At 40.7% G+C, this 14,147-nt stretch overlaps 1 protein-coding gene across 1 annotated transcript in view; it reads right to left on the minus strand.

The window, feature by feature from the left end:
• Positions 1 to 1,237: 1,237 nt before the first annotated feature.
• The window catches only part of PAK5 (p21 (RAC1) activated kinase 5), a 115,551-nt gene continuing 102,641 nt past the window's right edge, over positions 1,238 to 14,147 (minus strand). Inside the window, exons 6-8 of the mRNA XM_039224428.1 lie at positions 8,017 to 8,142; positions 6,060 to 6,194; positions 1,238 to 3,451 (exon numbers count right to left, since the gene is read on the minus strand). Of these exons, the coding sequence (XP_039080359.1) occupies positions 3,296 to 3,451; positions 6,060 to 6,194; positions 8,017 to 8,142 (417 nt within the window). The 3' untranslated portion in view covers positions 1,238 to 3,295. The remainder of the gene's footprint in view (positions 3,452 to 6,059; positions 6,195 to 8,016; positions 8,143 to 14,147) is intronic.

Below are 14,147 nucleotides of genomic sequence, written 5' to 3' on the forward strand. Positions count from 1 at the left end.
CAGTAATTACTACTGTGTTCTTCCAAGTGGGTAGTAGGGACACAATCACAAATCAGAGTGATTTCATCTGTCTAATCCATTTAAAAACATCAATCTCATTGGAATTCAAAATAACTCCCTTCTCTTTTGCTTGGACTAAACTTGTATCAGAGAAAGAGGTAGCAATAGATAAATAGTGCAGGAGACATGGAATGCATTCTTAGTCTCCTTTTCTTTTTTCTAGACCCTTCCTCCAAACTATGGTGGTCTAACGCTAACACAAGGCCCAAACCTATAGGGAATAGCCAGGCAGGGAGGTTCCAGTAACCCAACTGGGCACAGTCAGCTGCCTTGGTGATGTCCTTGGAAGAAGGGGAGATGCCTGAAAACTACAGCCTCGGCTGTTGAGCATTCTTGGTGTAGATGGCATATGTAGATCTTAGAGTAAGGTTCAGCTCCACCCGGACCCCTTCTCCCTGCAGAGAAGTAGCCTTATCTCCCTTTAGATTCCCCCATGGTGCATGTCTCAAATGCACGCTTCAAGTTAGGCATTTCATTACTTGGTCAATGGTTTGATATGTTCCCTCTCCATGGTCCATCATAGACAAAGGGACCTGGTGTCTCCTTCCATGCTCTGTAATGGCTTCCTGCCTGGGGGAGGAAGCTTCCATCTTTCTCTTCCCTGGCATACGATATACTGCATCCTTTCTCATCCTGCTATGTCAGGCTATTTCCTGAGGATTTCCATCACCTGAAACTTCCAGATAAGAAATGAGCTCTTTATATACAAGTGTCCCCCTCAATATCACGGAATAAATGTTAATGTCTCTCTGGTCCGCCAAAGAAGAAGAGGCACCTAACACTCTCTTCCTGGCTACCAGAGAGCCTTCACTACACCTGCTCTAATCCAGAATAGCCTCCTTTTTATGTCTACATTGGTAAAAGCCTTCAGATCAGTTCAGCATCTTTGACACAGGGAAGAGGTGTGGGGGTCTTTAGCCATGAATCCAGCCTTCCTTGCATGTGGCCTTCCAGAATTCAGTCATTTTTTTCTCAGTTGTGGTGTCTTTACCATAGTCTTACACTGCCAATAAACTTTGGGGATGGGAATATTTATCTTTGGTTCATATCATCATGATGTTACATATAGCATTATACTAACTCATGTGCATTCCTCAAGGTCATAAAGAAACCATTCTTGGTTACAAGAAAACAAATTAGGGAAATCACTAGATGGTCTAATAACACGATGGGAAAAAGGCAAACATTTATTTTTATTTGCAAGTGCAGTTTCTGCCAATAGTTAGTGCTCACAAAACCTTTTAAGCTACAGTAACTTTTGGTAAACTCAATGAATATTTATAAAATACCCAGTGATAAGAAAATTACAGAAAATTTCATTACACTGTTGAAAATGTTTGGAATCCAAAATCCACTATTTTCTGCAGTGGTTTTCAATATTTGTTCTCATTAAAAAAAGCTTTTCTTTCTCTTTCTACTTCTACATAGTCCTGGTTAAATTAATACAATCTGTCCCATGAACTTTTAGGACGGCCATTTTCTGGATTTAGATTTTTATTCGTACATATTTATATCAATATTTTAATATTTTACATAAAACATTGCTTTGTTATGTTTTATGAAACAAAAGTATAGATCCTATTTATGGTGAGACATTTCCAGTTTAGGGGGAAAAACTGAAAATCTAATCTGTAGAAGGTCATTTTACGCCTTTTTTCCCTTTTTTAGCTATAATAAATAATTAGCAACCTATTAATTACAAAAATTCTTAATTATGCCTAGAGTAACCAGAGCATTTTCATACATTTCAATTCCTTTTTGTTACTGTATGTGAAGTCGTTAGGAAAAGCCTCTGGTTTTCCAGTTTGGTAACAAATGGCTTTTTTTTCTGATGCATAAATAATAGAAACTAATGATGACTATGTAGCTCTTCCAGAGTTTTTAAAGGCAAATCTATATTGGCCTACAATTAACATGCAAATTCATCCAACAAGCAACACAAAATGTATTGTAGTAGTCATTCATTGTTATCAACATTCAAGAAGATCTAGTCAGCAGTACATCTCTCCTATGTCGGAAACACATTATAACATGGTCACAACTGAAGTCAGAGCACACCTGGTAAGATACCCTCTTCCTAATTCATCCTTGACTTCCAGCACAACACATGAACAATAGCAATTAATACCGCGGTACAAAGGTAAATACAGACAAGAGTTTGGTGTGCTAGCATACAGAGTTTTAAAAACAGTGACAAACGAACCCAAACATCTTGCCCTGTTCTCTCTCCTTTCCCTTGGTGAGACTGGAATTCTCACAGTCTTACTTAAAACATTCAATTTGGGGAACTGAGTCCAATGACCCTAGCACTGAAATTGTTCCCGTGGAGGGAAATTTGGCCACAAGGGGACACCGTACCTATCTGAGAGAGGGCACTCTGGGGACCACCCTGCTGTGCAAACGTTGGCTTGTGATTAACAGCCTTGAAGGAAAATTTGATTTTCCACATATTTAGCTTTATCCCAAGCAGTAGCATGGTGGCATACTGTGGCTCAAATTTTATTTTATTATTTTTGGTTGGATAAGTGAAATGTGCGCCTCCATCACCATCACTCTTAATTCTTCCTCCATCACATAAGACACTTGTTAAGATATGAAAGATATTCTACTAAAGCTGACGGTGATTGAGAGTCATTCAGTATTCAAAGTTCCTAAAGAATCGTTGGTTCTCTGAAAGGGATAAAAAAGTAGGAAAGGCTTTTGTTCAAACTCCTGCTAGTAAACAATTACTTCAACTGATACAATGGCTACGTGACATCAAAGTACTATAAATTATCAAAACTATCGTACAGAAAAATTACAAATTCATTGCAAAATACATTACACTGCTACCATTAAGAAAAAAGTGCTTTTTTGTTTTCCTTTCTGTTTTTTTTTTTTTTTTTTTGCCAGAAAAGTATTCTTTCAATATAGAAAATCCTATGCGTTACCCTGCATGTGGCTAGGATATATCATAACGGAGTTTGTACTGAGTCCTTCTGATTTGCTGGATGAAGGCCTGAAAAATATAATAATGACTTATTAAAGCCTTGTTCCAAATGATCACGCCAGCTGTCAGTGGAGAGATGCCTATTTAAGACACAAGAAGATGCCCTGGTCTGTTGAACCCTGCCTATCATCACATTGTCCCACCAATCAGCTGGGTAGAGTCCACAAGCCTCTTTCATGTTCCTCATGTTCTCCTGAATTATCCTTATGTCTTCATCCAGCATTTCCACCTATTTGAATCCTTTGCTCAGTGATGTCTGTATTGTCTCATGAGGGGAACGATGCAAGATGGTGGACCTGCCAGTTTCAAGAATGGATGTCCAAGGAGTTCCTGGGCTGTGGCTCTTTGCGAGGGTTCCCTCACCAGCATCAGGTCTAGGAATCCCCGGAGCACAGAAGAAACCTGTGAGAACACAAGATTCCATCTTGAGGACTAACACAGAAACCCAACCAGTTCCCCTAGAGTGGTTTCCCAGCCAATTCCCAGTTAAGTCATTCTATCAAACAACATCGAATTCTAGAAAGTCAGCTTGAGAAGAAAGAAGTTAGGCAAGCAAAAAGCGGGCACTGCCTTTATTAACATATGATGTTTTCTTTACCTCGAATCTTCAGGTTTGAAATAATATGAGCAAATGACAGGGCAATGTAAAATGACAACCTATTAGCTAAATCAAATAATAATAGAAATAACAGCATTTATAGGCACTGGTGACACACATATGATGAAATGTGGTATAAACATGGAATAGTTTTATTTTTCTAACAACTACAACCATCTAGGCTGTGGACTCCCCCTTCTTGAAGACAAACAAGCTTCTGTAAGGTTACCTGACACAGACAGCATGTTTTTCTTTTTTTTTTTTTTAATATTTTTATTTATTTCTAGGAGAGAGAGAAAGAGAGACAGCGTGAGCAGGGGAGGGTCAGAGAGAGAGGGAGATACAGGCTCTGAAATAAGCTCCAGGCTCTGAGCTGGCAGTCAGCACAGAGCCCGACGCGGGCTCGAACCCACGAACCGCGAGATCATGACCTAAGCGAAAGTCGGACGCTTAACCGACTAAGCCACCCAGGCACCCCCGACAGCATGTTTTTCTGTAATTTATTGTAATTTACTTTTTGAAGTATATCTTACATACACTCAAATGTATAAATATGAAGTGTATGTTTTACAGTAGTTTTTTCTATATTTACACTTATTTACTCTCCAGCCCCATCAAAATACAGACCATTTCTACCACTCCAGAGGCTGACCTCAGGCACCCTTCCTATTAATACCCATCTCCCCACAAAGGGTCACCACTTTCCTGACTTCTAATAGCATAAATTAACATTGCTTCTTTTGTCCTTTAGAAATGGAGATGTATACTGTCACGTCTCCTCTGTCTGGCTTCTTTCATTCAATACCGCATCTGTGGGATTTATCCCTGATGTGTGTGGTAAAATCTTTCTTCTTTTTCATGAATGCTGTGTAGCATTCACTGTTAAGTTGTACCACATATTATTTATCCATTTGAAAAACAACCTTGGGCAATGTCTAGTCTTTGACCGTTAGGATTAAGGCTACTCTTGTAGATGATGTTGAAGATGACACCATTCTTTTTGGATGTGGGACCCTTTTGATATCATGCTATTTTAGCCACTTTTAATTATTTAAACTTAGTCCAAAGCAGTTGAGGTTTTAATCTGTTTGATCCAGTCTCCTGGTTGTTGTTACTGTTGTTTGTTTTGTTTTGTTTGCAAGTTCACACAACTATAGGGGTGATTCTATTAGAACCTCTTCTCTAAGACTTAGGGGTGAGGAAGACAGAAATTCCCCCCTAAAAGGTTGCCTTACTTCCTCTCAGCACCATGAGGTAGAGGGGAGGGGAGGTTTGTGTGGGGTTAGCGTTATATGATCTCCTGGAAATGGCTCCTCCCAGCAAGCCCTGTCCCTCCCTCCTAGGTTGGTGGTTCTTTTTTTTTTTTTAACTTTATTTATTTGAGAGAAAGAAAGCATAAGTAGGGGAGGGGCAGAGAGTGGAGGGAGAAAAGGAATCCCACATAAGATCCCCACTATCAGTGTGGAACCCAATGTGGGGCTCGAACCCACAAACTGCAAGCAAGATCGTGACTTCAGCCAAAGTTGATGCTTAACCAACTGAGCCACCCAGGTGCCCCAGAATAGGTGGATCTTTGACTCAGGATCATTTTTTCTGAGCTGGACCCTACCTGGCAATCCTTGGGAAACAGGAAAGACCCTACTTGGTCTCTTAACCGGGCCCTTCATGGCCTGTATGATCCAGCCCCTGCCCATCTCTTTGACACGTTTTGTCTTCTCCCTTCCTCTGGCTCACTTTGCTCAGACACAGAAGCTTTCCATTTTGGCATAAGGCCTTTGCACCTGTTGTTCCCTCTGCCTCACACATTTTTCTCCCAGATCTTTGCATATCTTGTTCCTTCCTTCCATTCATATTTCAGTTCAGGTGATTTGTCCCCAGAAAGGGCTTCTTTCACCCTTTAACCTAAACAAGCTCCGAATCTCCTCTCCTGCATACTCCCCTGCATTACAGTGTTTTATTTGCTTCGTAGAGAAAGCCACTCTCTGAAATGATTTTGTTCCTTCATTTGTTTGTAGTTTACCATCTGCCTCCCCGACTAGAACACAGGCTATCAGACTCAGGAAACCTGAGATCTTGTGCTACAATATCCCCAGTAATTAGGAGAGTCTCCAGTATGTCACAGGTGCTCGGAGAGGGAGTTATTGTGGAATGCCTGGTTTACTCTTCTAGCCAACCCTACAACAGAGGGCCCAATTTTATCCCATTTTACAGACAGACTTCGAGATGGAGAGGCTGAGTGGCTAGTCTAATAAGTGAACAGGAAGAGATCTGAACACAAGTGATTCGAATTCCAAAGTCCAAGCCCATAAACCAGGATCTACTCTGGACAGGATAGGCCAGTCTTTGAAACCACAGAAAGACTGGAGAAGCTAAGAATGATTTTGAACTTCAGTAACAGATGTTGTTTCTCACCTTGTGTAGGTCCTTCACTCTTGGAGGTAAACTGTCCCGAATCCTCCTCATTGCCTGGAGGGGGGGCTCATTGAAGTAAGGGGGCTCACCATCGATCATTTCTATGACCATGATCCCGAGGGACCAGATGTCCACCTGTTGGGGACAGTCCAGTGATTATATCTGGCCAGGAGAAGATTCTGAAATGTTGGATGGTGTCCAGGGGACCCAACAGATCTGCATCCATTCATAAATTAATGTGGCATTTGCAAACTCAAAATTTACAACACAGATTTATAGACTGAACTGCTGAGTTACCAAGATTTTGCTATTGGTCTTCATATCCTTTCTAAAAGCGACTTCAGTAACGATTATGCCATTTAGGTACACATGAATACCTTAACATTCTGGAGCTCAGGAGTTCAGAATTTTTTTAAACTCTTAATGTTGGTGGTCACCTGCCTCTCAGGGCAGATGAGGAAAACACCCAAAGTTTTGTTTTATATTATGAGCATAGAGAAGAAAGTTGCATTTAAAACCATAAAAAAGGGCAGGTGACATATTCATAACAAACTGCAAAAAGCTACATTACGCAACATGATATATGCTGATCCTTTTATTAATTTTATTTTTAAAAATACTTCCTCTTTCCCTACTGTGGAGTTCTTTCCTTTGCATTTTATCATTTTGAAGCAGCATGCACAACACCCTACTTTATAAAACCATTTTCAAGGAGTGGAGAAAAGAAAAGGAAGAGATGACAAGCAATTCTTTTCGTGTAAAGAATGGGAAGTCATATGTTTGCACGTATAGGAGGATTAGGTGGAGCTTGACGGAGGAACAAGGGGGAGAAGAAGGGCGGAAATGGTGGGGGAAAGGGAGAGAGGCAAACCATGAGAGACTCTTGAATGCTGACAAAAACGGAGGACTGATGGATGTGGGGGGGAGGGGGGATGGGAAAAGAAGAAGGAAAATTTGGGGATGAGCACTGAGTGTTATGTGGAAACTAATTTGACAATAAACTATTTGTAAAAAAAAAAAAAAAAAAAAAAAAGAATGGGAAGTCAGGACAATGAGAAGCCAAAGCTGTGCTATCAATTCCCAGTTACGGCCACTTCCTTGTTACAGCCTCATTACACCTCTTATCAGTTAGCTGCATTCCTGTTATAACTCTTGATGTGATCTTCACTGAGAATTTATGCACTTGGGACCGCAAGTGCTCATTCAAGGGCAAGCAAACAAGGAAAGTGAGCAGAGTCTGCCTTCACTTCTGCCATTATCCTTAGTTCACTGGTCCGTGCTGCGTCTTCACGCTTCTCCTCTCCTAGAATCGCCTTCTGCACCATAATGTGTGGAAACGCTGTGCGTCTGGCCGGAACGGACTCCTTGTGGCCGTGTGTGTAGACTTGCATGTCTCAGAGCTTCACTCACGCTACTCCCTCCCAGGAGGCTTTTCCTCCACTCCTTCTGGCCCCTCATTTTTATATTTCCAAACCTTGTCCTTAATAGACTATGAGCAATTGTTTCTTTTCCAAGGGAAACAGAAGTTGTGCCATATTTTAAAATATGTTATCATATTCATATATTTTTCTATGGGAAAACATTTGTTCTCTGTCCCTCTAGCCTTTGAATCATGACACCTGCTCATCTGTGCATCTCTGGCTACTTTTCAGGTTGCACTGCCTTGCTTTGTGTGTGTCTGTCATGGAGGGTGAATCCGAGTTTGCGTGCTCTATCTCCCCCACCTTCAGTGTCTGTTTAGGACCTCAATAAATGCCTCTGGATGAATGTCATGGCAGTTTCCTGGATGATGGTCAGTCCCTTTCCTGCCACAACCTCCTCTGTGACAAGTCTAGTGAATGGGGTCAAAGGTGGAGTCCAAAGTCCTCACCCTGATCTATGGTCATTAACTCTCTCAGAACCACTGAATCCCTAAGCCTGTCCCACCACTCCCAAACAATGACTGTCACCCCCTTACCTCTGTCCCATAAGGTAGCCTAGAAATCACCTCAGGTGCCATCCAGTAAGGAGTGCCAACCAGTGATTTCCTCTTCGGCACCTCTTTAGAAACTTGAGCACAGAAACCAAAGTCAGATAGCTTTATCTGAAAAGGAAAGGAATATAACAAGGTAACAATCTAATAATACCGGCTTCCAGATGGAGAAAGCAAATTTCAAATTCAAAACAAAACAGTCTCATGAACAGGCCGTGGAAATATGGGAAGTGGTCAGACCCTTTTATTGAAAAGGCACGATCCATTTTAATGGAAAAACCTCTCATGGCCCCACCAGGTTGACTTGCAAATGTGAACCAGAAAAATTTACAAATTGCACTCCAGACAACACATTGGTGAAAATTCAAACCCACAACTATAACAATTTAATATACAGGTGATGGCATAGTGTAAGTAAACTTCATGTGAGTTTTGTACAAACTGCTGCAATTTAGGTTGTTTTGCATTGAACAAAGATTTCAAAGTACCATGAGAGAATTAAAATCATCAACCCCATTTCTGTATTTGAATTAATGCAAGACCCCATTTCTATAGGATGCTGAGTATTGGCTCTTTTTTTTGTTTTCCTTTTTTGCTCACAGCAAATTGAATGTGCCAATGTGAACATCAGTGTAGGTAGAAATATGGGTGTAAAAACTGGATGTCAGCACTGTACTACGGGTTTAAGGTCGTCATCCTAATGACCCAACATATATATATTATTTACTTTAGTTGTCATAAAAAAAATCCTGAAAACTCTTGCACAGAGCTTTAAAGATTACTCTTAAGACCATACTGCACCATTAGGCACCCTGCAGGTTTATCTACTCCAGAAGGCCAGGATTCAGTTTATTTGTGGGGGCTGTGATTCCTGTTAATGACTTGGTCTGAACTTCAGATGACCTCACTGAAGAGGACTGCCACTTAGGGTTGGTGGTGATGACAGAATACACACAAAGAAAACAATGGTTCAGAATGGGCATTTAAAGTAAAAATTCTCACAAACTAAAGGTATGGTCTCTATGGCACAAATTCTCCCTTAATTCTCTTTAAAACTTCCTGAACTTTTTCAGCCTTTTTCTTTGGCTCTCTCTCTGCTGCCTACACCTTAAAGGCTGGGCTTCTTAGGGTTCAGGTCTTAACCCTTAAAATGCTCTTGCTGGGTACTCTTCTTCCTCCCATGCTTAATGCAGACCTTTCTCTTCCCTTCAAAACCTATGTTTCCATCAAGTATATGTTTCTACATGGAATTAATTTTTATGAAGGATATAAAGTCTGTGTCTAGATTTTTTTTGCATGTGGATGTCCAGTGTTCCAGCACCATTAGTTGAAAAGACCATCTCTTGTCCATTGTATTGCTTTTGTTCCCTTGTCAAAGTTCTGTTGACTCTATTTATATGTGAGTCTATTTCTGGGCTATTTGGTTCCACTGGCCCATTTGTCTATTCTTTTGCCAATACCACTTTCTCAATGACTATAGCTTTCTAGTAAGTCTTAAAGACAGGCAGTGGTAGTCTTGCATGACTCTGCTCTTATTTAATATGTGTTGGCTATTGTGTTGGTCTTTTGCCTTTCCACACATACTTTAGAATCAGTTTGTCAATATGCACAAAATAATTTACTTGGATTTTGACTAGGATTGCGTTGAATCTACAGATTGAGTCAAGAAGAAAGGACATTTTGGTAATACTGAGTCTTCCTATCCATGAACATGGAGTACCTCTACATTTATTTAGTTCTCTGATTTCATTCATCACTGTTTTGTAGTTTTCTTCATATAAATTGAGTATTTTGTTAGATTTACACCTAGATGTTTAATCTTAGCGTGTTAGTGTAAACAGCACTGTGTTAATTTCCAATTCCACTTGTTCATTACTAGTAGCAAAATGATGGAATTCTGTTTAAATCCAGAATTCCTACAACCTTGTTATAATTGTAGCCTTAGTTTTTCTTGTCAATTCTTCTGGATTTTCTACATAGATGCTCATATCATCTAAGAAGACAGTTTTATTTCTTTCTTCCCAGTATATATAACTTTTATTATTCTTTATTTTGAATTACTGCATATGTTAGTAATTCTAGTATGAGGTTGAAAAAGAGAGGTGAATAGGAACATTTTTGCCTACTTCCTAATCTTAGTGGGTAAGTATACTCAATTTTTAAGCATATTTCAAGGCCCTGGCCATTTCTCACTTCCTCCAGAATTTTTCTCAGGAGCCCATATTGATCTCCCCCCTCTCCAGATGTGAGAGAATTTAGCATTCACTCAATCTTGAACTATTTTCAGATGCTGATTTTATTCCTCCAGCTAGAGATGACAGTCCTCAGAAACAACAGTTCTACCTCTTAATTGTGAAGCTTTACTATGTTCCTTAAAAGTTGGGAAAACAGTAGATACCCAAAAAACACATGTTACTAGATTGATTTATTTTATAATGACACATACAAATATGATAGTGGATTGTGCGGTAGAGGACATATTGGTACTTTTTCTAAAACCATTATGGACTTACTGAAGACAGTTGTTTCTAGAATCAAAGTTGGAACACAGATGAAGTCGGGGTAAGTTTTTGGAAATTATTGGGTCTTTTCCTATTTCCTTGTTCATGATCTCCTCTCTAATCAGGTCAAGGTTAGTGGTGGTGTGGTTTGTGGGGGAAGAGACTGGAATGCTCCATATGGAATGCTAGAGAAAGCTGGTTTAATAGAGAGACGATTTTTCTCCACTGCTTTGGCATATCAAGCATCAAACCCAGATGAGTCAGATCATTGGTTTCTCATGTGGTATAAAGAGAGCCCTGTGGCCATGGTAGCTGGTCCATAATCTTTGTTGGCCTACTGTAAAAGGAGACTACGATTCAGAGAAGTGAAAATACTATACTCCATCCCTTTTAGTCTGGGATTATTTGCAGAAGAAGACAAAGAGCAGTGTCCCAATTTATTATACATCACTTCCACACCTAAGCAGAGGGTGGTGACCTTTAGAAATATCTAAATAGCACACATCCCCAAACAAACAATGGGGAGGAGAAGCCACATATATCTGTGTTCAGAGGTAGTATTCAAAATATTTAATAACCAGAATCATCTAGATCAATAGGAATCTAGACATAAGTTTGAGTTGTGTCCTGGAGTTATCTTGGGTGCTTCACCATCTTTAATGAGGCAACGGCATCCCAGTAATGGGCTGTCATAATGACTTGAAACAGCGCCTATTAACCAACAAACATGAAAATATTGTAAAATTTAATAATGGGTATAGACATAGTGGTGAACACTGGCTGAACATCAGCCTTGGCTCTGCTCACTATGGCCTCTGGGGGAAGACAGCACAAGAGACTGGGTGACAGTGAACCTAGGCAATGCTTCTGGCTTCCATGGTCTTGGTCTACTGTGCAGAGGTCTAGAAGCTCCTGCAGATCTCAGTGAGGGAATAAGGAAGTGCCTGGCACAAACCTATGGTTGACATGAGGAGCTTCAGGATGGCTTTCAAGACTTGAAGAAAGAGGCTGGATTTGTGAAATGCTGCAGAGACACCCTCCTGAAAAGGTCAGGAGCCATGGGACCTGTAAATCATCAGTGGTAACCAGTCCTGGTAGCAGAAGAGGCCAGTTATGTCAAGGCAGGGACCAGAGAGGAAAAGATAGGTCTTATATTCCTTTCTTTGGGTTCCCATAAGCCACATTTGTCCCTTATTCTCCTTGATTCTCTGAGAAAGAGAGGGTGGGAGGTAGGAAGATGGAGTAGATGTTGACCAAATCTGAAAGATTGAGGTTCTAAGGTATCTGTTAAAGCTTATAATAATGTGGTTGACTTTTGAAAGACAATGTTTAAATTATTTAAGCAGACTAAATTTAATAGACTGAATTAAGAGGGGTTTTTTTGTTGTTGTTTGTTTTTTAGTTCATGGACCTTTGTGAAGTTTTAAGACGCAGAGGCAGTAGGGGCACCTGGATGGCTCACTTGGTTAAGTGTCTGAATTTTGATCTTGGCTCAGGTCATGATCTCATGGCTCATGGGATTGAGTCTTGTGTCGGGCTCTGCCCTGACAGTGCAGAGACTGCTTGGGATTTTCTCTCTCCAAAATAAATAAATAAACATTTAAAAAAAAAAAAAAAGCAGAAAAACTATAACTGATTGCGCGTGCATGAGTGGTTATTTTCAAAGCTCTAGTGTGAATAAATTTGCAACCCTACTATACAGTGAGGGAGGAACAATTTCGCCAAAGCATTTTGTTTGCCTGTAGATTTTAAGAAATCTGAATCAAGAATGTGAATGTATCAGAATTTTGGTATTGGCAGTTTTTAATACTTCTAGTGTGGCTTTCTTCTTCTAGGCATAAGAAAAAAACCCCAAACCTGCCAGACTAATAATTATCTCCCTGACAATATGTAAGATGAAAAACTGAAACTGAACACTAAGAAGCTTAGGCCTCTTCTTCTGTTGTAGAAGTGTAAGTGCTTTTACATGATTTTTTTTACTCATCCCAGGACATAAAAGACAAAATTCTTTAAAAGAACATAATTGCATACAACACTCATCCAAATAAATCTGCAAGTAGATAATGGGAACTCAAGTAATGAGTATAATAAAGTACTGTAGGGAGATCTTCACAGTAAATCACACTGAGCCTTATTTCAGATAGAACTGTACAACATGGTGTATTAGGAAACACGCTGTCTCACTAATGCACTTGGGCTAAGAGAACTATAGCTAGCACATAGCCAACTCCTAAAAGAGAGGAGATGTCACCTGTTCCCCCAGAGGCCAGACAAGAAACCAGAGCTCGGAGCTCAAAGCTGCTCTTTGAAGCTGAGATCCTGTTCATCTCAGTGTGCCCTGGCCAGGAATCAGGGGCCACATAAAACCATGGGTGGTGGCTGGGGGAAGAGTCTATCTACAAGATAGCTACAGGTTTAAAAGAGAAGGTAACACCCTCATTTTGTAAATTTTGCATGCTCTCTAAAGAATTCATGGATATGCTCTAGGTCTTTGCTAGGCAAACAGATGGATGCTTTTTGTGCTTGGTTCCTGGGTACTTCCTATAAGGCAATGGTACTCAAACTGTGTAGCGTTGGCACCCTCTGGGAACTTGGGAGAGATGCAGGTTCTTGGATATCACCTAGTCTGGGCTGAATCAGAATCTCTGGTTATGGGGACCCAGGAATTTGGTTTTTGGCCAAGGTCTCCAGTGGTTTTATGCTCACTAAAGTTGGACAGATCTTCTGTTTTAAGAAGAAAAATGGCCCAGGGACAAAGGAACAGAGAGGGGTAATAGAAGAGGCCAGATGGATGAAGGTGTCTCCAGCTTCTTCAACTCCTCAACCAGAGAGGAGAGGGAGGCCATCACAACAGCTAAGGTGGACCAGTTCAGCGGCCCCATCTGGCTTCTCCATTATCTGACAAAGTGGGACAGGGTGGGGGCTTGCCCAGGATTGTACAACAGTATTAGAGAAGGACTCAGACCAGTGTCCTGGCTTGTCAGGCTGTGCTTCCTGTGTAGGAAAAGTCACCTCTGTGGAGTAGCAGCGAAGAGAGGGGACACAGAGGAGACTGTGGGAATGAATTTATGCAAGCAATGGAACATGCTCCATCTTTCTTCATTTAGAAAGAGCTTCTGAGAGATGATCTTCAGGTCTTCTAATTGTAAAATTCTAGTTATTCAAGAGACAAAAACACTCCAATGCCTAAAAGTGCCAGACAAATTATCAATGAATTTAATGGGTCGGGTGGAGACTATGGGAAACTAGGGGTACATGCCCTTTGTGAAGAGACACCAACTTCCGGCTCACTGTCAGGGCAAAGTAGAGGGTGTGTGGAGCAGTCACAAGGCCCTGGATGCCATCTTGGACTTTTTTTTTTTTTATCTTTTACCCTCATTTTAAATCCTGTGAAAGAGAGTGTACAGACACATTACACTATCTCTGGGTGCTGTGCTAGTTCAGCCCCCTCCCCCTCCAAGCTCACCATGAAACAAGGATTCAGTGCAAGTCATTTATTGGGGAGACACAGGAAACACTGGTAGTGAAATGGAGATGTGTAGCAGGGAAGGGAAGGCAGCCTGTCAAGTGTTAGTTGCCGCTGTGGGAACTAGAGCTTGCTCCTGATGAGGAAGT

This window comes from Hyaena hyaena, unplaced genomic scaffold, assembly GCF_003009895.1.
Source record: "Hyaena hyaena isolate Hyena2069 unplaced genomic scaffold, ASM300989v1 scaffold_16, whole genome shotgun sequence".
NCBI lineage: Eukaryota > Metazoa > Chordata > Mammalia > Carnivora > Hyaenidae > Hyaena > Hyaena hyaena.